Source organism: Meles meles, chromosome 18 (assembly GCF_922984935.1).
Source record: "Meles meles chromosome 18, mMelMel3.1 paternal haplotype, whole genome shotgun sequence".
NCBI lineage: Eukaryota > Metazoa > Chordata > Mammalia > Carnivora > Mustelidae > Meles > Meles meles.
In genome coordinates this window covers 20,179,447-20,204,540 of record NC_060083.1, presented here as the reverse complement: position 1 = coordinate 20,204,540, position 25,094 = coordinate 20,179,447, and the positions used below count along the sequence as shown (strand labels likewise).

Below are 25,094 nucleotides of genomic sequence, written 5' to 3'. Positions count from 1 at the left end.
CAACTTTTTAAAGGAGCACTCTGGCTGCTGCTGTGGTCAGGATGGGGCAGAGAGGGGGCAAGAGTGGAAGGAGGGAAAGCAATTAGGAAGCTATTGCAGTAATTGAGGAATCAGGGCGCCTGGCTTGATCTCAGAGCTGTGAGTTTGAGCTGCACCTTGGGCATAGAGTTTACTTAAAACAAATAAAAACAGTTAATAAAAAAATAATCAAGGGAGAATTAATGGTGAATTAGACCAGTTTGGTAGCGAAGGAGGTAGTTTGGGGTGGTCAGATTTTGGAAGTAGAACCAAAAGAACTTACTGCTGGATTGGTCGTAGGGTGTGAAAGAAAGAAGGATCAAGGATAGTTCCCTGATTTCTATCCTGTGCAACTAGAAGGAGAGATTTGCCATTTACTGAGATGACAAAGACTTAGCTCACTGAGAGGATGATCAAGAGCCCTTTTTGGCTTGAGATGCTTATTAGTCACCCAGGTGGATGGAGAAGGAGGTTGGATACGCTGAGCCTGGAGGTCCAGGGAAAGTTTGGAGGTGGAGTTGTCAGCACTGTGAGTGGTTTAGCGATAGAACTGCCTGGGATCACCTGGGCAGGAGTGTGGGTAGATGAGAAAAGTTTTTTTTTAAGATTTTATTTATTTATTTGAGAGAGAGAGTGAGAGCATGAGAGGGGAGAAGGTCAGAGGGAGAAGCAGCCTCCCCATGGAGTTGGGAGCCTGATGCTGGACTCAATCCCTGGACTCCGGGGTCATGACCTGAGCTGAAGACAGTCGCTTAACCAACTGAGCCACCCAGGTGCCCAAGATGGTTTTTTTGTATCCAAAATGTGCTTACTAATTTCCCACTCATCTTTTTTTTTTAAGATGTATTTATTTATTTATTTAAGAGATAGAGAGAGAGCACACAGAGGGAAATGGAGAAGCAGACTCCCTGCTGAGCAAGGAGCCCCATGCAGGGCTTGATCCCAGGACTCTGGGATCATGACCTGAGCTGAAGGCAGATGCTTTTCCAACTGAGCCACCCAGGCATCCCTGTTTCCCCACTCATCTTGATTCAGGGTGCGTTTAGTGCTGCTCCTGTCTGAAGGAGCATCCTTCTGCAAGCCTTGCTTTTCATCTTGTGGGCTGGCAGAGGACAGTGGAGCAGTCCGCACATTAAACTATCGTTTGTGCCTGACTAAGGACCGTGGTGGTTTTGTAGCATCCTGGCCACTTCACGTCCATGAAGTAGGTGTTGGGGCTCTGCACCAGGAGCTGTTCCTTGTGCTTTTCCTCTTCTCTTCTGGGGATGAGTGCAGGAAGTCCTCCTTCGCAAGGAACGTGTTCTTGGGGGGAGGTTGTCACGTGTGGAAAGGAGCAAAAGCAGAAATCCTAGGACTGAGTATTTTCGTTACTTGTTCCTGAATGACAAACCACCATACAACTTAGTGGCTTAAAACATCAGTTTATTATTTTTCTCAATCTTGGGGGTCAGGAGTTTGGGCCTCGGCTGCTGCAGTGTACCCCATGTAGCATCAGCCAGGTCACGCACCCTGCCGCCCTGAGCTGGTGGTTGGGCTGGACAAGAAGGCCCAGGAAGCCTTCACTCCTAAGTCTGGAACCTTGGCTCCTTTAGGGAGCCTCTGTCTCTCCATGTGCTTGCTTCTTATTCATGAGTTTGGCTTGAGCTTCTTTGCAGCATGGCTGCAAAGCATGCAACTGGCCTCCCCTGAGCAAAGGGCGATGCTGTAGGCCTTTTCAGCACTAGGTCAGGAACTAGGTGCCTGGGTGGCTCAGTGGGTTAAGCCTCTGCCTCTGGTTCAGGTCATGATCTCAGGGTCCTGGGATAGAGGCCTGCCTTGGGCTTTCTGATCAGCAGGGAGCCTGCTTCCCTCTCTTTCTCTGCCTGCCTCTCTGCCTACTTGTGATCTCTCTTTCTCTGTCAAATAAATAGATAGAATCTTAAAAAAAAAAAAAAAAAAAAAAAAAAAAAAGGAACTACCTTCTGTTGATCAAAGCAACTCCAACAGCCAGTGCTGATTCAAGGGGAGCAGATATAGACTTCCCCTCTTTATGGTATCATAGCACGTACATATGGGGAGAGAAGGAGATTATTTTGATATTATTTCCCACACTGAACCCTGAGACATTCCAGTATTTAGAGGGCAGAAAAATGAGATGTTTCCAGGAAAGAATGTGAAGGAGTGGCCAACAAAGTCAGAAAAGGACAAGCTCTGAGCATGTTAGCCATTACCTTGCCACCATTTCCTACAGGTGGACTGACTGACTGACTGATTGAATTTCACATTCCCCCTGTTGCTTTCCTAGCAAGGCTAGCAGGTGACTGCAGCGTGATTGTAGCCTGGGACCACATGAAAAATGATGGGGAGTGAAGAGTACTACCCTTCCAAGTGAGAATTCTTCTGAGCCTTCAATTTTAAGCACTGGAAAATGTTGCAGGTCCAAAAGGCAGGCAGAGAAAGGGCTGCCGCAGAGTTAGGAGCAGACGCAGTACCCCAGTGGCCAGTAGGAGCTGGCCTCCAGGAGAGTCTCATCCTTGGTTCGCCAGGATCCATCTGTTTCTCAGTCCTAAGCCAGTTCAGTCTAAACCAGTCTAAAAACAGAACGAGTGGCTTTTGTTACTTTTAAATTTCTTTCCCAAGAGGGAACTTTTTTTTTTAGGTTGTAAAGGTAATGTAAAAATGTATGTAAATGTATGTAAAAATTTTGGGTAATACAAAAAAGTAAGGCTAAAGAAAGGAAGACTCATCTCAACATAATAAAATAATAATACCCAGAACAGTTTTTCTTAAAAACTCTACAAAGCAAAAAGGAAACCAAAATGCCTGATAGATAGAAGAAGAGATGCTCCGTCTCTCTGGCAGTCAGGAAAATGCAAATTAAAGCCCTACCGGATATACCACCCACTCACCAGAATGGCTGGAATTAAAAAGGCTGACAACTCCTTGTAAAAGACGTGGAGAAACTGGAACTCCCATATGTTGCTTGGTGGGATTGTAAAGTGATACAACCACTTGGGAAAACCATTTGGCAGTTTGTAATAAAGGTAGATATATACTTAACATATAACCCTGCCATTGCACTCCTAGCCTTTTACCAAAGAGGAACAAAAACATATGTCCACAAAAATATTTGATGCAAATGTTCACAGATGCTTTATTCATAAAAAAACAAAACAAAACTGCCAGAATGTGGAAAGAACCCAAATGTCCATCCACAGCTGAATGAACAAATTGTAGTATATCCGTAGAAGAAATATTACTCAGTAATATTACTCAGTAACAAAAAGGGACAAACTACTAATAAATGCAACAATGTAGATGAATCTAAAATAAATTATTCTGAGCAAAAGAAGCCTTATTCAAGAGTATGTACTATATAATTCCATTTATACGAAGTTCTAAAACATTTCATATCAACAGAAAGGAGATAAGTGATTATCTAGGGGTGGGGGGGGGGCATGGAAAATGACTCCCGGGGGCCTGAGGAAACTCTTGAGGTAGTAGTCTTTTTTTTTTTTTTCAAGATTTTATTTATTTATTTGAGAGAGAGAGAAAGAGAGAGTAAGCAGAGGCAGGAGCAGAGAGAGGGAGAAGCAGACTCAGCACTAAGCACAAATCCAGTGTGGGGCTAGATCCCACATCTCCAAGTTCATGACCTGAGCTGAAACTAAGAGCCGGAAGCTTAACTGACTGAGACACCCTCATGCCCCAGTGATTGCGGTGATGCTTCCATGGGTGTATCCATTTGTCAAAAACCATGCTGTACTCTTAAAATAAGTGCTGTGTATTATTTATAAATTATACCTCAACAAAGTTGATGAAATGAATGTTAAGAATGACATTCCATTTCATACCCATCATATTGGCAAAATACTTAAATCTGCCAGTCAGGTGTGGGAGAGGCCATAGGGAAAGGGGATCTCTTCTGTGACTGAGTGTGTTACTCATTTCCATTATTCAGTATTCAGTATTGAAGTAAATAATGGTTCAGCTGCTATGGAGAGCCATTCAGTGAAATAATTTGGCAGTTTCCTGTACATTGAAGATGTATCCCCATGTGATCTAGCACTTTCACTCCTAAATATACACCGGGACTTGGAGAAACACTCCCATATGTGTACCATGGACACAGCCTGACTGTAGCATCACTTCTGATTGCAAAAATCGAAATAATCTCAGTATCTTGAACAGGAAAATAGAGATAACCTTTGGTGTGGTCATTTATAAGAGCCAGCCAGGTTGGTGTATCTCAACATGAACAGAACTCACAAATGTAATGTTGAGTGACAACAGCAAGATCTAGAATGATACATATAGTATGATACCATTTATGTAAATGGAAACCACAGAAATCAATACTGTATATTATTCATAGATGCGTATATGTGCGTAGAATTATAAAAAGCGAGCTAGAAGAATAAACATCAGACTCAAGACAGTGATTGCCTGGTTGGGGGGAGTACAGGAGAATGGTTTAGAATGAATAATAGTGAAAGGGATTTTGCCTTTATTAGTAAAATCATATTTCTTTTAGAAAAAGTTAGGAAGAATATTGGCAAAATTAGATTTTTTTTTTTAAGATTTTATTTATTTATTTGACAGACAGAGATCACAAGTAGGCAGAGAGGCAGGCAGAGAGAGAGAGAGGAAGCAGGCTCTCCAACGAGCAGAGAGCCCGATGCGGGGCTCGATCCCAGGACCCTGGGATCATGACCTGAGCCGAAGGCAGAGGCTTTAACCCACTGAGCCACCCAGGCACCCCAAAATTAGATATTCTTTTGTGTTTCTGGTATTTCTCATAGTATTTAAAAAGGAAAGTCTTCCAGTAGTCCTTCAAGAAGAGTATTAGTATAAACATGTCTGTATTTTTAAAAAAGTATTTTACTTATTTATTTGACAGGAAAAGATACAGCAAGACAGGGAACACAAGCAGGGGAAGTGGGAGAGGGAGAAGCTGGCTTCCCAGTGAGCAGGGAGCCTGATGCAGGGCTTGATCCAGGACCCTGGGATCATGACCTGAGCCGAAGGCAGACACTTAACAACTGAGCCACCCAGGCACCTTTAACATGTCTGTATTTTTATGCTTGTTCAAATTGACATACACTTTCTATATATGTATATATACTTCTGCAAGTATGTATGTGTAATTTTTTGTATTAATAGGTTCCTACTATACATCCTGTTCTGGGACTATCCATTTCTACCCATGGATATCATGGATATTTTTTCATATAAGTAATATTGACCTAGGGGTGCCTGGATGGCTCAGTCATTGGGTATCTGCCTGTGGCTCAGGTCATGATCCCTGGGTCCTGGGATTGAGCCCTGCATCAGGCCCCTTGCTCAACAAGAAACCTGCTTCTCCCTCTTCCACTCCCCCTGCTTATGTTCCTTTCTCGCTGTCTCTCTCTCTCTGTCAAATAAATAAATAAAATCTTCTAAAAAAATAAACAATATTGATCTAAATTATCCTATAAAAATTCTGTAATATTTCATATACCATTATTTGTTTATTTAATCCTTTGTCCCTGATGTTTGTGTATATATATACACACATATATAGTAGTTATATATTATTATATAGTTATATATATAATAGTTTCTCTTCCTGCTCCTCCTCCTTCTCCTCTTCCTTTTTCTTCTTCTTCTACTACTACTACTACTAGTGTTCTAAAAAACATGGCAACAAGCATCTTTTGACATACATGTTTGCACAGTAATGCATTTCCTGGCGATAGATTTGCAGATGTGAAACTGTGAGTTAAGGTGAAATACTCAACATTTTATTTTATTTTTTTTTTAATTTTTATTTATTTATTTGACAGAGAGAGAGATCACAAGTAGGCAGAGAGGCAGGCAGAGAGAGAGGAGGAAGCAGGCTCCCCGCGGAGCAGAGAGCCCGACGTGGGGCTCGATCCCAGGACCCTGAGATCACGACCTGAGCCGAAGGCAGTGGCTCAATCCACTGAGCCACCCAGGCGCCCCAATACTCAACATTTTAATAAATACGACCAAATTTCCCTCTAGAAAGACTATCGAATAGAACTTTGTTCAGTGATGAAAATGTTCTATGTCTTCCTTGTCTGATACAGCCCCAGGTGGCCTAGCACTTGAAATGGGACTAAGCATAGGGAAATGAAGTTTTTTTATTTTTCTATAATTTTTTTTTAAACTAAGCTCTGGGCCCACTGTGGGGCTTGAACTTACAATCCTGAAATTAGGAGTCGCATGCTCTTTCGACTGAGCCAGCCAGGTGTGCCCTAAGGAACTAAACTCTCATTTTTATTAAATTTTAATTAAATAGCTACATGTGATTAATGGCTGCCCCATGTCTAGAATATTTGTACCATTTTTCTCTCTTATCAGTTACAAAGGAAAACACTTTTCCCTTCCTTGCTTAGTATGGGTTAGTGCTTAACCTGTGTTCCAGACCCCTGCCAACAGAGTAGAGCATGGGAGGGAGCTCCCCAAGGCCCCCATACCTGCTTTTATCTGTTTATCTATTTTATTTTGTTTGTTTCCATAGATGATTTGCTTCTGAAAAAGTTCTGTGGCTAAAAAGTTTGAAAAGTCCTAAGTTCAGGCCTTTCCAAGCCCTCTCCCAGCTCAGAGAAGCCAAGCGGGTCAAATGGGAATGGCAGGATGGCCAAAACACAGGAGAGCAGTAGAACATTGGCGCATCTGAGTATTAGAGCAGGAACATTCGAGAACCATGGAAAGCTACAAATTGGTTATCCATGTTAACTTAGGCCTGGGTGAAGGTGATGAGAAGTCACCCGCATCCTCTCTTTCAGGGTAAAGGCCCCAAAGCTGTCATCAGCATCAAGGACTTGAATGCCACCTTTGAGACAGAGAAGATGGGGAACCCCCATGGACTGCAGATCACCTACAGGAGAGAGGGCCACGTCAGGAACCTCTTCGTGTACCACGAGAGTGGGAAGGTGAGATGACCAGTGTTGGCACCCCGGCCCCAGCCTGCACCCCAGGACTCTGCAGGCCTGCCTTGCCAGCTCCCTGGTTCCACGGCCAGTTGAGGAGCACTGCTGCTGTTGGCCTCATCTCTTGTCCCTTTCTGGGCCGAGACAGCTGTAGGAGCAACACAGAGTGAGATCAAGGAGAAAAACCTGGCAGGCAACATGGGTGTGTGTGGCTGGTGCACAAGCCAAGAGGGGAGTCCCATTAGCAGGAGGGGCGAGCCCCAGAGTGACAAATCCAGGTAGGGTGGAGATTCTGCACGTGTAAGCAGGGGTGGATGGAAGATGCGGCAACCCTGAACTCCAGGGCCTTGCTTCTCTCCATGTGATCCTGCACCCACAGCGTTAGCATCCCCTGGGAGCTTATTAGAAACGCAGTCTCAGGCCCATGTGAACCTACTGAATTACAGATGCGTTTTCATAGGAGCTCCCGGTGGGCCTTCAGCACATTGAGGTTTAAGACATCAGCTCTGCCAGAGAAGAGCAGGCCAATAGTACAGGTCCAACAGAGTAAGCTAGGTCAGAAGGAGCAATCTCCTGACTGAGCAAGGGACACAGATGCCAAGTGGAGGTGGGGAGGGGTAGAGGTGAGGGTAGACATTTTTGAGTGCCTATTAACTCTGTGCGAGGCACTGTTCTTGGCAATCACATCATTCTTTTCTCTTTCCTTTTTTTTTAAGATTTTATTTATTCATTCATTCATTCATTTGAGATAGAGAGCATAAGAATTGGGGAGGAGCAGAGGAAGAAGAAGAGGGACAAGCAGACTTCGCACTGAGTGTGCAGCCCAGTGCAGAGCTCGAACCCATGACCCTGAGGTCATGACCTGAGCTGAAATCAAGGCGGACACTTCAGCGACTGAGCCACCCAGGCACCCTGCTGTTCATCATTTCTTAATCCTCAAAACAGTCCTGGAGATGTCTTAACCCAACCTTACTGAGCCCCGGGCCTGTTAAGTAACTTGCTCAGGGTCTCCCAGACTATGGTTCCGAGTCCTACAACCCTTTTACTCCTCTCCCCCTGCCCATGTACCTCTAGTGGAGGGAGAATCCTTGGCAGCAGGGGCCAGGAACCAGAGAAGAGGACGAGATCATCCCAAGGGGCCCCAGCACTGGGATGCTGGCAGAGTCTGGGCAGAGCGCCTGGTGGTGGAGTCTGAAGGATGAGGGTTTGGAATCAGAAACTGGAGCCCTGGTTCTGCCACTCTGAGCTGTGTTACTGGGCCAAGTCCCTTCCCTTCCTCCATCTGCTTGTTTGTGAATTAGAACACCCCCCTGCCCAGAGGGGTTTTGAGGGTGAATGACCATGAACCATGAATGTAAAAGGATGTCATTACAGTGAAGTACATTTCAAACTAACTTCTGCTAATTAGGGGCTAACTGGTGGCTCAGTCAGCTCAGGTCAGGATCCCAGGGTCTTGGGATGGAGCCCATGTCAGGCTCCCTGCTGAGCCAGGGGCTGACTTCACCCTCTCCCTCTTCCACTGCCTCATGCTGTCTTGCTGTACTGTGTGGTGGGTGTGCGTCGTGCTGGGGACACACAGGAGATGTGTGTCAGGGAGCAGCCGCAGGAAAGTTTCTATTTAAAAATTATGTGAATATGTTGAAAAAGAGGATGCTTAAACCAGCTTAAAGGGGGGCATGTTTGTTTGTTTGTTTGTTTGTTTAAGAGAAACAAATATGACTGGTCCTCCTGAAAGACTGGAGTCAGGAACTGGGGGCGGGGTGGGAGGCAGTGTGGGAGAGAACGAGAGAGCACTCTTTAACATTGTTCTATAGCCCCAGAGGTGCAACTAAATGTTGTACTTACTTATTTCTCTAAATTCAAGGACCCTCATTCCTCAAAGTGGCAAGAAATCTATGATCAGTCATTCTTGACTTACAGAATCTTGGGACTGAGAGACATGGAGGAGATCCCTGGTTCTTGGTCCATGGTGGGCTCCCTGCTGTTGCCCCATGACCACGTCGGACACCGATGATCACCCCTCTGTTCCTGAGAGCTTTCGCTGAGGTGCCCAACATCTGTCTGATACTTAGGGTGGCTCCTCCCCTTTGCCCAGCTGTGGAGCTCCTGACAACCTGGGTCTGGCCCTCCTCTTTCCCTCAGTGCTCCAGCTTCTCTGTTAGATAGGCATAAGTGGGGGCTCCTCAGGCCTGCAGGAGCCACGTCCCTCTGCTGAAAGTGAAGTGGACAAGGGGTCAGGTAAAGATCCAGGGTCCTAAAATCAAGCTTTCTGCTCAGCGGGGAGTCTGCTTCTCCCTCTCCCTCTGCCTCTTGTCCCTTGCTGTGCTTTCTCTCTCTCTGACAAATAAATAAATCAGTCTTTTTCTTAAAAAAAAAAAAAAAGTGAAGTAGACAGCTGGAAGGCTTTAAAGCCGGAAAACCTGTATAGAGGATTGAAACAAACAAAACTTCAGGGACCAAACAAACCTGTATGCAGGTTGGATTTGGCCCCAGCGTCACCCGCTAGTGACCAAAGTGAAGGTCTGGGTGAGTCTTTTCTGGGATGGCCCCATTCCTTCAGTGCCTGGGACCTGGAAAGGTTATTAACATCTGGGGCAAGAGAGCTCGCCACTCTGGAATACTAGGGCCCGAGCAGCTCTGCTGGTGAGAGAGAAAGGGTCATTCTGTTGCATTCCTGGAAAACCATATTCAAATGAATTTCTTAATCACCGTGTTACATCAGAGGGCAGCAGGTCGGCCCTTTGAACCACTCTTTCAGCTTCCTGATTCCAAATTCTTGGGAGAGAGGACCTGAGAAGCCTGGTCTAGTCTCTGCATTGGTCCAGCCCTGACATAGCTGCTGTGGCCAAGAAGGGGCGGGCCCTAGCAGCAAATGTGGCTGCAGTTGTGGGTGAACAGTGAGTGTGTGAGCGAGGCTGGGGTGGTTCTCATAGGAGCTAGGCTCGGGCTGAGCAAAAATCCACAACTAAACTGAACTTCAGAAGAAGTAGAATGTTCTAGGCCAAAGCTGTGTGTGGGGTGAGGGAAGAGAGGTGGGTGAAGCCGAGTGTACAAGGCAGAGTGAAATATATTGGGAGGATTGCAAATGTTTGGGGGTTTTGGGGGTTTTGTTTTGTTTTGTTTTTAAAGATTTTATTTATTTTGAGACAGAGAACCAGCAGAGGGAGGGGCAGAGGGAGAAGCAGACTCCACACTGAGCAGGGAGCCTGTTGCAGGGACTCAATCCCAGGACCCCTGGACCATGACCAGAGCTGAAGGAAGATGTGCAAATGCTCTTGTATCTAGGGAGCTCAGCGGGTGAAGTACCCATACTAGGGAACTTAGACTTTTCACCTGAGGGTAGCAGAAAGGACTCTAAGCTAGACTTAGTTAGATTTGCAGTTAAGAAATCAGGGGTGCCTGGGTGGCTCAGTAGGTTAAAGCCTCTGCCTTTGGCTCAGGTCATGATCTCAGAGTCCTAGGATCGAGTCCCATATCTGGCTCTCTGCTCAGTGGGGAGCCTGCTTCCCCCCCCCCCCACCAGCCTCTCTGCCTGCTTGTGATCTCTGTCAAATAAATAAATAAGTAAAATCTTAAAAAAAAAAAATCACTCTGTGGGGGGTGCCTGGGTGGCTCAGTCGGTTAAGCGACTACCTTCGGCTCAGGTCATGATTGCGGGGTTCTAGGAGTCCTGCATCAGGCTCCTTGCTCAATGGGGAGTCTGCTTCTCCCTCTGCCTGCCGCTCCCCCTGCTTGTGCTCTCTCTCTCTCTCTGACAAATACATAATAAGAAAATAAATTTAAAATAATAATAATAAGTTAAAAAGGAAAATCACTCTGGGGAAAAAAAAAAAGATCACTCTGGCTGCTGCTGGGAGGCCCCACTGCAGGGTAGTAGAGCCAAGGCTGAGCCAACTAGACAAGTGGTTCACCAGGGATAACAGTGGCCCACACTGCCAATTAGGGACACACTCCCGCAGAATGACACAAGCAAGTCCAAGCCAGCTTTGGCCCAAGTTGCACTGCAGGTGACTGGTGGGGAATCTGCAGTGCACCTGCCGCACTTGAGAGGTGGTCTTTGACATCTGAGGACACTTGCTCCTCCAGCTGTGTCCCACTGGCGAGCATGGACATCAGAGCTTGTCAGAAATGCAGGATCTCAGCACCGCCCCCCAAGCACGGCCCGAGGCCATTACTGAACTCTAGTGCAGTTCACCTTGGTCTTTCCCCCATGGCTCTGCACATCTCTCTCTCTCAGTGGCTTCCCTCCTCCAGTGAGCCACCCAGGCTCTGGCACTGTCCTCCCAGATGCCTGTGATCAGCACATAGTCCCTGAGCAAAACTGGGGGCTGAGGGAGATGTGCTGACCCAGCTAGCCTCCTGCCCCCCAACTCGGCTCCCCCAGTACTCCATCTCACAGGCTGTTTGTTCTCATTTTTCTCCGCAGGAGATAGTGGACTGGTTCAATGCCCTGCGTGCAGCGCGTCTGCAGTACCTAAAAACGGCCTTTCCTGAACTCCCTGAGTCGGAGGTGAGCTAAATGTGGACCCCACCCTCTTCTATTTTTTTTTTTTAAGATTTATTTACTTATTTGAGAGAGATAGAGAGAAAGCGTGAGCAGAGGGAGGGGAAGAAGAAGAGAGAAGCAGACTCCCCGCTGAGTGCAGAGCCCGATGCAGGGCTCGATCTCACCACCCTGAGATCATGACATGAGCAGAAGCCAAGATGCGGATGCTGAACTGACTGAGCAACTCAGGAGCCCCATGGACCCCGACTTCCAAGTCTCCTCCCTGCCACCTCCTCTCCTTGTCTGCTGACCTCAGAGATACTCAGAGGCCAGACTAGCTTTGTGGACAAGACCTTGAGATTTGGGGTTAGATACCTCCGAGGAAAGCCAAATGCTTTCTTTGGGGGATTATGACCTCACACATGGCAAGGCAGCCTCAGAAATGTAGGTCAGGCTGTCCCCTTTGCGATGCATATCCACCATCCCCAGTGTCAAGGGGCGCAGGGTTTGGGCATCTCTTTCTGACCCCTTCTCCCACTGAAATGTACGAATGATCCCTAATGAACTGCTTACAATATGCTTTTGAGCCCATTTTATCTTTTATCTAGTAATCCCCTGTAACGGCCAGTTAGGTGGGGTGATTATTCCCATTTTACTGATGAGAAACTGAGTCCCAGGAAGGTCAAGTGATTGCCGGAGGGCGCACCTCCCACTCTAATGTCCTCCCTTCGCCCTTTTGTGTTCTGGTCTTGGGAAGGCAATGGGATCTTCTCCATTACAGCTCTAACAGGAACAGTCCGCTTTCTGTGGCCAAGGTAATGGTGAGCCCAGGAACTTCATTATGGTTGTCCTCGGACACATGGGGCCCCCATCTATGTCTCTCAAGTGTGGGGGGTACAGGCTGCTGCCTCGAGCCCAGAGGCTTGGGCTCTCATGGATGCTCTGTTGCTAACTCACTCTGACCGCTGCAGGTCACATCACGTCTCAGAGTATCTGTTTCCACATCTGTGTGATAGTGGTGGGTCTGGGTCATTATCAGGGTCCCTGCCAGCTCAGAGGTGCTATGGTTTGGGGTCTGCTTCAGGCCCTACTCCAGGAGGATTTTGTAAATGATGGTGGGGCAGAGACACCCTATTAATCCCAGGACTTTCTTATTCCAAACTGTTAGACCCTCCTTGAAAGCCTAAAGAAAATGCTCCTTAATTCCAAGGTTTACAGGGAGCTGAGTTTTGGGAATGGGTATCTGCTCCAGGCCTGGCAGTGCACAGAGATGGCCCAGCTGATGGCGACCACAGCCAGACCTGCGGTGGACCCCCTGGGTCTGCGGAGTCAGCACCCAGCTTGAGCCAGCGCACGCTCCGCGGGCGGGGCGCTGTTCCTGTCGAGTGCTGACTGGAGAGGTTGGAAAATGGACTCCCAGCCTTAGTCATCTGGGCTCGCTCTCCAACTTTGCTGACCTCTGCAAAGGACATTGGTCTCTGGCCAACTCCTCAGTGTCCTCTTGCCTCCCCTCATCCACCGTGGGTCTCCTCCCTACCCCTGTCTCTTTGCTGCCGTTCCTCCCCCTGTGGTTAGGGATGGCCTGAGGTTCTGGGCAGTCACCTGGACCTGGCTCAAGGTTAGGGATCCTGAGGCTAGACCTCCTGGGGAGTTCCAGTGTCGGGGGTGGTCCCAGACTAAGAAAGTGGTGGCCTCTGAAGTCAGAGAAGCTGGCGTATTACCTGGGGCACATCACCTTACCGCTCTGAGCCTCGGTTCACTCATCGGTCACCGTGGGGACAACACCTACTTTCCAGGGCTGCTTGAGACTCGAGGGAGCCACGGCTTCTGGGATACAGCGAGCAGCATCCCATCCACATGATCTCCCCTCTTCCGGTTGCTTCCCTAGGCCGAGAGTGCACAGCCCTGACTCGGGGTCAGGCTCTTCACAGTTTAGGACTCTTCCTTCCAAAAAAAGGAATGAGGGCCTACAGAATGTATTGTGTGGACAGAGGAGTGGTAGAGTTTATATTTTCATTTTCAGCTCACGATTTTCTTCCTTTCAACTTCCCAGACTTCACTTCCCCTCTGCCCCTACCCTGGGCCCCAGAGCTCCTGAGAACCACCCCTTCTGCTCTCAGAGGCCTGAGCTGTCACTGGGAGCTCTAGACTTGCCAGTTTGACCCCTCGAGCACAGGAGGCCAGCGTTCATTCCTGGAAACGTCTCTGAGTATAGGGTGGCAAGCTGGAAGGGTCCTGGGGATCACATAAGCCCGTCTCCTTATTACTCAGAGGGAAATGGGCTCAGAGAGGGACAAGGTCTTACCAAGGGACTCAGCTGGGGGGTGTCAGAGCTGCAGCTGGGATCCAGGTCTCCCAATACCTAGTCCAGAGCTTTCTCCACGTGCCCCCTCTGCTAGGTTCAGAACTGCCAGCAATGGCCAGGCCTTGGCCAGGGGCCTGATCCAAGGGCTCGGCATGTCTACACGGCAGTGTCATGGTGGAGTGGGCGGAGTACCACTAGTGTACCGTGGTGCTGTCTTGTGCCTGTCAGCCCGAGGTGGGAAGCTGATCTGTGTATCCTACCAGCAACACAGCTCAGGGAAGACACTTCTCTGGGGCCTGGTTTCTCGAGAGGTCCAGTGAGGATAATGATGTCCATCCCACAGGGTGACTGAGAATTACACCCAGAGCCTGACACACGTCAACCCTCAGAATATGCCCTCTGACACCAGGAAGCTTTCCTTAGAGCCTTGCCTCTGTCTGCTTCCTGGGGTTGCAGAAGGGATCCTTAAGCCATGATTCGGCTCTGCTGGTGAACTCTGCAAACATCTGAGATGCTGTCGTCTGTTGACATGTGAACATTGCATCCAGCACATTCCAAATATAACCCTGTGAACCATGAACACGCATCCTTCCCCATTCCAGACTTCCCCTTTGCTGGGCAGCCGAGTTCAGTGGGGAAACTTGAACCCTTGACATGTGGCGGGGGGGGGCTCAGTGTTATGTCTCTCTTCCCCCAGCTCGTGCCCCTCATCACAAGGAAGTACCTCAAACAAGGCTTCATGGAAAAGACGGGTCCAAAGGTACCTTCCACCACTCTCTGTGGGACCTACACAGCCCTGGTTCCAGTGGGCAGTGGGGCAGAATTTGGGAAGTGGGGAAGTGAGGAACCAAGGGGGTGGGAAGAGGGAGGAGGGGAAGTAACCCAATGTTTGTGAGTTCCTGGGGCAGAAGACCAAATGGGGACTGGTGAGCTGGTGTGCGGCCTGGGAGTCCAGGGGCGCTGCAGGTGCTTCTCCTGATCCTTGGGCAGCCTCCTTCTTTAACGACATCAGCAGCAGCTTCTTTCCTCCTTTTTTTTTTTTTAAAGTTTTTATTTATTTGAGAGAAAGAGAGCAAGCAGAGGGGAGGAGGGTGTTAGGGGAAGAAGGGGAAGCAGGCTCCCCGCTGAGCAGGGAGCCCATGCAGCTCCATCCCAGGACCCCGGGATGATGACCTGATCCAAAGGCAGATGCTTAACTGACTGAGCCACCCAGGTATCCCCAGTTTCTTTCCTCTTTCTTCCTCTTCACTCCATCTGACTGACCCCACTCCTGGGAAAGCATAGTTGAAAAGGGACTTTTGGGGGCAGCAGCTTTTGCACTTTCCAGAACCCCTGTGTGCTTTGTGCTAGGGGCCTACCAGGACTGTCCAAGTGAGACAGGCTCGTGACTGGTCTGGGAACACACACCTGTGCACACACATGGGCACACCCCTTCCCAGGACACACACCCTCCCTCCAGCTCAGCCTCTGCTCTCGGTTACTAAACCTGCCGCAACTCCCAGTGCTGCTCTTCCCAAATTCCCACTGATCTGGGAAGGAAGGGAAGACTGGCTGCTCTTGGGCCTCCCTTGGAGGGTCCGGAGGGGTGGTGGCTCCTGCTGGGGGCAAGGGGGGGCCCAGCCTGGATCCCGAGAGGGGCGCAGCTCCAAGTCTAGAATTCTGACTGGAGAGGGTCTTGGCGGTTGTGAGGGGAGGAAGTGGGGGGAAGAGAAAGCAGAGGGAGCCTCCTAAAAAAAATTCCAAAAACAGCAGCAATCCAATGCTGCCTTTTTTTTTTTTTTTAAAGGTGTCATATCTTGACAGGATGGGTGTTAAGATTGCAGGGAAAGGTGTTAGGCAATCAGTGAGAAAGGAAGCCTCTGGGCAGCTTAAAAATGAGTCAAAGCACTGTGCATTTTGTTTTCTGCCTTCACCAGTTGATGGCACAGCCACTCCCCAAGGGTTCTCGCCAGGGGCTTCCTTTCCCCTGACCTCGGTTAGAATTCCTCTCAAGGCCAGCGCAGTCAGCACTGCTGAACGGTAACTGCTTCTAATTTCTCCCACTTCCTTTTTCTGAAACTGCTTGTCCTTAGCCTGAGAAAGAGAAGTGCCCCTCTTCCTACCCACAGTAGCGCCCAGAGGCACAGGGTGCAGCCGGCAGGAGGAGAGGAGGTGGGCAGAGCCTCCGGGAGGCACGCTGGGGTGGCTGAAGGGCGAAGGGACTGGCCAGCTCCCTCTGCCCAGCCCAGGCTGGCTCTCTGACCTCTATGCAACCCCCCCCCCTTTGACTGACCCTGCTATGAGCTTCCCTCTTTTGCAGCAGAGAGAACCTTTCAAGAAAAGGTGGTTTGTCTTGGATCCCCAGGAGCGAAGGCTGCTCTATTACAAGAACCCACTGGTAAGAACGGCTGCCCCCCCTCCAGTCCAGAGGACCCCCCGACAAGAGGTGGGGTCTGTGCTATCCCTGGACCGTGGGCAAGCGACAGTGCGGGAGAAACCTGGTGAGGGACACACCTGCACTTTCGCCCGTCTCTAAGTCATCTCCTGTGCATAGAATTATTCTGGTCCACATTCAGGACATCCTCTGTGTATCCAAAATGCTGCCGATGTAGTTAAACGGTGTTCCTCGTCCTCCCGTCTCCAGGGCTCACTTCTCACGGGGAAGCTCGTGGTTAGGACTGTGGGCTTTAGAACTTTCAGTCCCGCCGCTTAGTGGTATGCCTTGGGCAGAGCACTCAACTCTCTTTGCCTCAGTTTCCTCCTCTGGAAAACAGGCTTAATAACAGTGCCTTCCTCAGAGGTTGCGGTGAGGATTAAGTAAGTTGCTTAAGGTCAAGCACTTGAAGTCTTGGCGCATAGTAAGCTGCCCCTAATGTTAAGTAAGTAATCTTTTAACAGATCACGTATGTGATTTCTTTTATAGTTTTGTAGCTTTTCAAATTCTGGGTCCCCACAAGCAGAGATCCCCAGTAGAGACCTTCACTACACACATGAAACACCTCTTTCTCGAACAGAGCTTGGGGGGATGTCCGGGCTGCCAGAGCCTGTCTGCCCCAGGTGTGGCCTCTGATGACCAGGTGTCCTCTGTCTTCAGGACGCCTTTGAACAGGGCCAGGTTTTTCTTGGGAGCAACGAGCAGGGGTACGGAGTATATGAAGACCTGCCCAAGGGCATCCGAGGGAACCGCTGGAAAGCCGGCCTCACCATCGTCACCCCCGAGCGGAGGTTCATCTTCACCTGCCCCAGCGAGAAGGAGCAGAGGGAATGGCTGGAGAGTTTTCAGGATGTCCTCTCCCGCCCCTTGACGCCGCTCAGCCTTCTCGGTGAGATGTGCAGCCTGGGCTTTGTTCTTTCGGCCAAGGGCAGATGGCAGAACGGAGCCTCACAGGGTTCAGCTGGGAGCCCTGAAACTGAGCTCACGGCTCCCGACTGTGCTTCTAACATTTTCTTCTCTTCCTGCCAAAGAAGAGTACAGATGGTGCACGTTGTTGCCAGGAAGCCCTCTCTGTCCATGCACAGCTCTTCTGTGGGGAGCTCCACCCCGTTAGCTACCCGCTGCCCACCAGTCCCTCTCCACGTGAGAAACCCTGCTATGGTTACACCCACTGGGCAACTCCTGGGGTCTTGGGTTCCTCTTCCCTCACAGAGGAAAGTCTATTTTTGATGCCCTTCTTTTCTCTGCATCCTCCCTTCCGTTGCTGCTCTCCTGCTCCTCCCCTTTCCCCCAGATGTGTGACAAGTAGGCTTCTGTCTGCTGACAGCCCTGCGAAAAATGCGAAGACGTTCTGAGCGGGAGCAGGAAACTCCTGGCCCCGGGGCCTGGTTTGCGGGCACCAGGAAGAAATTCTGTGTTTGAAAAAGGACAGACCAAGGAGGAGAACCCACAGCGCCCTCTTAGCAGAAACCCTTGTGTCCTTTGAGTCAGAGCAGTATAAACACACCCGCTTTTCCCTTTCCAAAATCTGAAAGCCAAAGAGCTTGAGAAACAGACTCAAAAGTTGTTAGCAAAGTCCATCTGCTGGCGCTTCCTTGCCCTGCCGGTGGGTCTGCGTGTCTGACTCTGTTTCCGTGTCTCTTTCTCCGTGCTGGCGTGTGTCCCTTCTGTCTCTGTCAGTTGTTTTTTTAATTCTGGTTCTCTGTCACTGTGCCCCTGTCCCCTTGCTGTCCCTTCTCTCCAGCAGGACTACACCGGCACGGTTATCATCTGAGCTCTCTTCTTGCTCCCCTGACAGCTGCATCATCGGAGAGTGGCCACAGCAGCAGGTGACCCACTGGCCACTGGTCACCCGGAGCTCGTGGTAGGAAGGACAAGTTCTAACCTCAGCCTTGGTTGCCCAGCAGGCATGCCCCGCCGTTTAGCAGCCATGGCTGGCCATGAACTGTGCCAAGACTGAAGCTTTGGCCTTTACCTGCTGGCTCCCTGGGCCTTCCCACGGCCCAGCTCGGGGGAGTCTTGGGGATCTGGCCCATGTCCTCAAGGCCCCAGACCTCTGAAATGTAAACACTGCATCGGAGAGCCACCCACCGTGTCCTGAAAGTGGCATGTTTGCTCAAAGAGAAAAAAAAGTTGATTCTGGATGGAACCATGAAGAAGTAATCAGACAAATCCACAGGAGAGACGTTCTATAAAACGGCTGGTATAAGATAAAGCAGTGAGGAAACTGTTCCACGTTAAAGAAGACAAAGGAGGCAACAAAGTACATTCATGATTCTTGATTGGATCCTGGATTTTTATGCCTTTTTTTTTTTAAAAGATTTTTATTTTTCAGTAATCTCTACACCCAACGTGGGGCTCAAACTATGACTCCGAGATCAAGAGTCCCACGCTCCACCGACTGAGCCGGCCAGGTGCCCCCTGGATCCTGGATTTTTTTTTAAAAAGCAGCTAAAAAGGACATGATTGAGATACTGGGGGAAGTCTGAATATGGATGCATATCAGCTAATCAGATAGTGAGATGGATAATTACGTCGTTTTTGTGCAGGAGTTTGCACCTGTGCCTGTGGATACAAGCTGATGTATTCAGGGGTAAAAATGTAATAATTTTTAGTCTACAACTGACTCTTAAATGGGTCAACAAAGAATAAGTGTGTGTGTACATGTATATAGAGAGAGTATATATAGTGTGTGTCTATATGGAAGACAGGAAGTACATACATACACACACACACACACACACACACACACACACACACACCCAGGGAGAGAGAGAGAGAGAAAAAGTGAGCCACTGTGCAAAATGTTAGCAACTGAGGGATCTAGATGAAGCAGAGATGGGTCTTTGTTGTCTTCCTGGTGCACATTTTCTAGAGATTCAAAAGTGTTCAAATTAAACACTTGGAAGCTGGGGGAAATTATTAAAGAAACACCCATTTGCACTCTTCAAAAGCCCTGTGTTTTCTACATGAATCAAAACAGTGGAAGCAAAGAAGCAAGCCAAGGAAGCAGCTCCACTGAAACTCAGGGCAGAGAGCTCTCCAGGGTGCCAGCCAGCTCTGGCCTTGCCGCGAACTCGAAATGGTCAGAAACCTCAATTTCCCACCTACGTGCCTTGGTTTTTCTCTTTCAGAGGAGGAAGGTGCACTGACTATTGAAATTCCATGGAAGCAACAAGTACTTTTGAGGCTCTCCCAGGTGCCAGGCTCTGTGCCAGGCCCTGGGAACAGGGTGGGAACCAGCTGGTCCCTGCTTACCACCGATGACAGGCTGCTGCGAGCCCAGTGTTCCATGGGGCAGGACAGTGCTACAAGTGTTCAGGAAAGGAAGCACGGACAATGGTGGGAGCCTGGGTTTCACCTAACTGAGGGGGAGGGGAGCCTCCATCCTCTCCAGAAAGTGATGTTGAAGTGGAAACCTTAAAGGTATTTAGAGGTAAGTCAACAGGAAGAGGAAAACACTCGTCTCAGGGAAGAAAATGTTCAAAGGCCCTTAGGTGGGAAAGAGGAACTGAAAGAAATCTGGATTGGCTGAAGTGTTAGAGAAATAGATCACTGCCGAGGTCCCTGCTCATGACTCTTGGTCCTTCAGGTCACGTGCAGAAAGATATTTGGTGTGCTCTCTTCATTTTGGTGGAGACCAAGAGGATTGGGAGGGTGTTTGACAGAGTCTCTGCTTTTTATGGGGTTTTCCTATGGAACTCTCAGAGGACAAGCAACTAAATTATTGGAGTGTCTTTCCGGAGGCTTCCTGACAGCCCAGATGGAGATGGGCGTGCTTCCCCTTCTGGCCCCTAAAGCACCTTGAAAATGTTTGTTTCAACACCTGCTGAGTTGTATAATAATGGTTAATGTACTCATCTGCCTATTTCACTACCTGTGAGCTCCATCTAGAGAGGAAGAAAAGTAAACAGACAGTCACAAAGCTACTTGCTTGGCATTAAGAAGGAGAGTCCATGATCATATTTGAGACTTAGGAAAACAATGCAACAACGTAGAGTGTGGGAAGAAGCAGAGAGATCAGCGGGCAGTGTGGGGCGGTGGGCATCGCATGAATCACAAGCATCGTAGGAAAGTGTAATTGCGGGCCTGTGTCTGAGGCAGCACACCAGCTCTCCTTCCCACCTCTTCTCTCTTAAACAACCTTCTGTTCAGAAAAGAAAGCCATACCTCTTATTCACCTTAAACCTTACACTGCTCCAAGGCAATAAAAATCATTGGGATGCCAGATAGCCAATTTGAAATAGGAGTGACAATTTTCCTTTATGAATTTTATTTTTTTACATTGTTCTATACTAAAATCAACTTATTTTGTACTGTTCTATAAATTTTAATACATATATGGATTCCTGTAACTACCACCACAATCAGAGTAAAAAATGGTTACATCACTTTAAATGCTCCTGGGTGTTACTTCTCGCCCCCTTGCCCTGCCACTTGCCAACCACAGCTCTGTTCTTCATCGGCCCAGATTTATATTTTTGAGGGTGTCCTATGAATGGAATAATTCGAAATGTAATTTTTGAAATTGGCTTCTTTCTCTCAGTATAATGGCTTTGCAATTCATCTAAGTCATCATGCATATCAACAGTTACCATTGCCGAGCCATAGTGCATCGTATGGGTATACCATGGTTTGTTTATCCCGTGGAAGAGAACTCCACAATAAAAAGGAATGAATTATTGGTACACACAACAGTATCCAGGAGTGGAGCTGCTGGGTCACATGGTAGGTGTATGTTTAACTTTATAACAACCTGTCAAACTGTCTTCCAGAGTGGCTGGACCCTTCCACATTCCCACCGGCAATGTGCAAGAGTTCCGTTACCCTGCATCTTTACCAGCACTGGATATTCTCAGTATTCTTTTTTTTTAAATTTTTATTTATTTGACAGAGAGAGACCACAAGTAGGCAGAGAGGCAGGCAGAGAGAGAGAGAGAGGGAAGCAGGCTCCCTGCTGAGCAGAGAGCCCGATGCAGGACTCGATCCCAGGACCCTGAGATCATGACCTGAGCCGAAGGCAGCGGCTGAACCCACTGAGCCACCCAGGCGCCCTATTCTCAGTATTCTTAATTTTAACGGTTTTAGTTGTAGTGGTGTCCCCGTGGTTTTCATTTGCATTTCCCTATCGTCCCGGTGATGCTGAGCATCTTTTCCTGTGCTGATCTGCCAACCTTGTATCTTTGGAGAAGTGACATTGTATCCATGTCTCATTTTTTAAGAATTTATTTACTTTTCAAACAAAGATTTTATTCATTTGAGAGAGAGATAGAATGCAAGCGGGGCAGAAGGAGAGGGACAAGCAGACTTGCCACTGAGCAAGGAGCCTGACATTGGGCTCAATCCCAGGACTCTGGGATCTTGACCTGAGCCAAAGTTAGACACTTAACTACTGAGCCACTTAGGTGCCGCTCATTTCTTTCTTTTTTTTTGCTCATTTCTTAATTATATGGTTTCTTTTCCTTATTGTTGAGTTTTGAGAGTTCTTTATACATTCTTGATATCAGTCCTTTGACAGACACGGGATGTATAAATATTTCCCCCCAATCTGTAGCTTTTTATTCTCTTAACAGTACCAGTGAAGTCTTTTTAAGGCATGGAGGTCAGGTTTTATGACTTCCTTTGTTTTGTGCAGATTTTTGTTGGTGACAAAGTAAAAATAGGGTGTTTTGGTTTATGTTTGAATGTTTTGAATTCATATAAAGTGGAGTGGAACTGAGGATGATGTTTATTTAATGACCTCTCCTGCCCCTAACAAAACATGCTTTATCCCTGAAGGAATCCAGTAAGAGCAAAGCAAAGCGCTGGTAGATGTTAATGATGGTCGTGCCTTATTTCACCCATTATTGCGCAAATTCAGGATCTTGTCCTTTCCCATCTGACTTATTAGAACCCAGTGTCACAGGGATGCATATTAACACATCTATTTTGTGAGTGTGTGTGTTTAAGATTTTATTTATTTATTTTAGAGACAGCGCACATGAACTGGGAGGTGGTGGTGGGCAGAATCAGAGGGAGTGAGAGAGTTGCAAGCAGACTCCCCACAGAGCACAGAGCGCGACTCAGGGCCTGATCCCATGACCGCAATATCTGAGTGGGAGCTTAGCCAGCTGAGCCACCCAGGCACCCCTTAACACATCTATTTGAATTTAACAATGAGGTCAGATTCTCTGGCAGAATATGAGTCTGACTTGCCTGACTGGTTTGATTTGAGAAATAGCCTTGCCAATTACGTTATGTGGCAAGTATTTTGCATATATTGGACAAGCTAAATCTGCAGCTTCCAATTTTTAAAGAAAATGTATTTCAAACATAAAAAAGTATCTTTCAAAAAATTAGATTGACAAAGGTATATTGAAATGAATAATGTTATTTTATTTTTTCTAGCCCTTTTTGAGTATATCATGTTTAACAAAGTGACTCATAAAAGAGTGGTTTAACTAATCGTAATTTGATAAGCCTTGGTGAAGTCTTATTAGCATATCTCCCAGAAAATGAGAAAGTGAATACTTGCTTTTTTCTTTAAGTTTTTGTTTATTTAATTTCTACAACCAGCATGGGGCTCAGACTCACAGCCCTGAGATCAAGAGTTGCTTGCCCTTCCAACTGAGCCAGCCAGGCACCCCAAGAAAGTGAATACTTCTAATGATTCTTGCAATACAGTTAGCTTCATATTCTTTGTTCTCAATAAAAATTGAAGGAAAATCTAATCAATCTGGTCAGCTGAAGGATTATTAAGTAATTTCTGATAATGGATCACTATGTGATCTTTTTTGCTCTTCAACAAAATGTGTGACACTGTTGTCATTTATATATGTGGACAAGGTTCCTCAGCACTAACATGTATAAAAACAAAAAAATAGGAATATAATGTATTACTGAACCTTGCTTAATTCTGTTGGTAAGTAATGTTCATCTCTCACATAATGCAATAGCGAAAATCCAAATAAAACAATTTGAAAATGGACAGAAGACCTGAATAGATTATTTTTTCAAAGAAGATGTACAAATGACCAGTGAGTGTGTGAAAATGTGCTCAACATCATAATCATCAGGGAAACGCAAAACAAAACACGAGTGAGATATCATTTGCTCTAAGAATAGCTATCAAAAAAGACAAGAGATAACAAGTATTAGCCAGGATGCCAAGAAGAGGGAACCCCTGTGCACTGGTGGTGGGAATGTTAATTGGTGTAGCCAGTATGGAGAACAGTTATGGAGGTTCCTCAAAAAAATAATATAATCCAGCAATCTCACTTCTGTGTATATAGCTGAAGGAAATGAAATCACTGTCTTGAAGAGCTATCTGCACCCCATGTTCATTGCAGCACAATACACAATTACCAAGACATAGATACAGCCTATGACTACGTTAACAGATGAATGGATAAAGAAAATGCACACACACACACACACACACACACACACACACACACACACACACCTTGAGGGCATGATGCTAAATGAAATCAGAGAAAAAACAAATACTGTATGATCTCACATGTAGAATCTGAAAAAGCTGAATCAGAACCACAGAGTACAATGGTGATTGCCAGGGACTGGAAAGGGGTGGGGAAATGGGAAGATGTAGGACAAAGTATAAATTTCCACTTACAGGATGAATAAATTCTGGGAATCTGTCGTTTGGCATGGTGACTATTGTTTACCATTCTGTATATTTGAAAGTTGCTAAGAGCAGATCTTAAATGTTCTCAACAGCCTCAAAAAAAGGTAATTATGTGAGATGATGGAGGTGTTCATTAACCTTATTATGATAATCATTTTGCAACATATATGTCCATTAAATACATCATCATATTGTATATCTTAAACTTAGAGACAATGTTATAGGTCAGTTGAGGTAGCTCAGTAAAGCTGGAGAAAAAAGTAATGTTCAGGGGCGCCTGGGTGGCTCAGTGGGTTAAAGCCTCTGCCTTTGGCTCAGGTCACGATCTCAGGGTCCTGGGATTGAGGCCCACATCGGGCTCTCTGCTCAGCAGGGAGTCGGCTTCCCCCTCTCTCTGCCTGCCTCTCTGCCTACTTGTGATCTCTGTCTGTCAAATAAATAAATAAAATCTTTTTTTTAAAAAAAAGGTAATGTTCATCCACAGATAAATGCATTTTGTAAAAGAAACCAGCACATCAATCTCATTAAGAGCTGTAATTCCAATAAAAATTTTGACTTTACCAGCTATTTATATACTTATATTTGTTTTGATTGACTGCTAGTAATGTTTTTTAAATATTATTTACTTATTTATCATTAGTTCATTTCAGCGAAGCAGAGAGATGGGGATTCTCGTCTCTGCCACTCAATTACTGCCGTGTAAACCTGGACGTTCCCTCCGGGGTGGATGTGATGCTCTTCCAGCGCCAGCGTTTTCCTGCTGTGATGAGCTTGGGACTGGAGTAAGAAAGAGGAGAGGAGGAAGCGAGGGAGCCCCCACCAAGGCACGCTACCTCAAGAAAACAAGACTTTCTAGTATTTTTGTCCGGATGCCTGTTGTGTAATGTGCTTATAGACAGCAGAGAGCAGTAAGAAGACAGGGGCACAGTTCTGCCTTGTAACAGCAGTTTGAAAAGTGTAGGGGCCGCCACTCAACGTTGGCTGCGCGTTAGAATCCTCGGGGGGAGGTTCTTAAGAATCCCGGCGCCCGGCTCCCACCCCGGGGGAGGTTCTTAAGAATCCCGGCGCCCGGCTCCCACCCCGGACGACGAAATCAGATTCTCTGGGAGTGAAGCCCCCAGCGCCGGTATTTTTTTTTTTTTTAAGATTTTATTTATTTATTCGACAGACAGAGATCATAAGTAGTCAGAGAGGCAGGCAGAGAGAGAGAGAGAGGAAGCAGGCTCCCCAACGAGCAGAGAGCCCGATGCGGGGCTCGATCCCAGGACCGGGATCATGACCTGAGCCGAAAGCAGAGGCTTTAACCCACTGAGCCACCCAGGCGCCCC

General features: G+C 47.4%; 1 protein-coding gene and 1 pseudogene across 3 annotated transcripts in view; one reads left to right on the top strand and one right to left on the bottom strand.

The window, feature by feature from the left end:
* The window catches only part of ADAP2 (ArfGAP with dual PH domains 2), a 30,742-nt gene extending 10,205 nt beyond the window's left edge, over positions 1-20,537 (top strand). The window contains exons 6-11 of one of the 3 annotated variants that reach the window (XM_045985615.1): positions 6,792-6,938; positions 11,362-11,445; positions 14,424-14,486; positions 16,026-16,103; positions 16,800-17,028; positions 17,938-20,537. In XM_045985615.1, coding sequence (XP_045841571.1) covers positions 6,792-6,938; positions 11,362-11,445; positions 14,424-14,486; positions 16,026-16,103; positions 16,800-17,028; positions 17,938-17,972 — 636 coding nt within the window. In that variant the 3' untranslated portion in view covers positions 17,973-20,537. Of the gene's footprint in view, positions 1-6,791; positions 6,939-11,361; positions 11,446-14,423; positions 14,487-16,025; positions 16,104-16,799; positions 17,029-17,886 lie in introns of all 3 variants that reach the window. The other 2 variants (XM_045985614.1, XM_045985616.1) reach the window with 2 other exon arrangements.
* On the bottom strand, positions 1,061-6,779 carry LOC123929299 (annotated as a pseudogene).
* Positions 20,538-25,094: the final 4,557 nt, after the last annotated feature.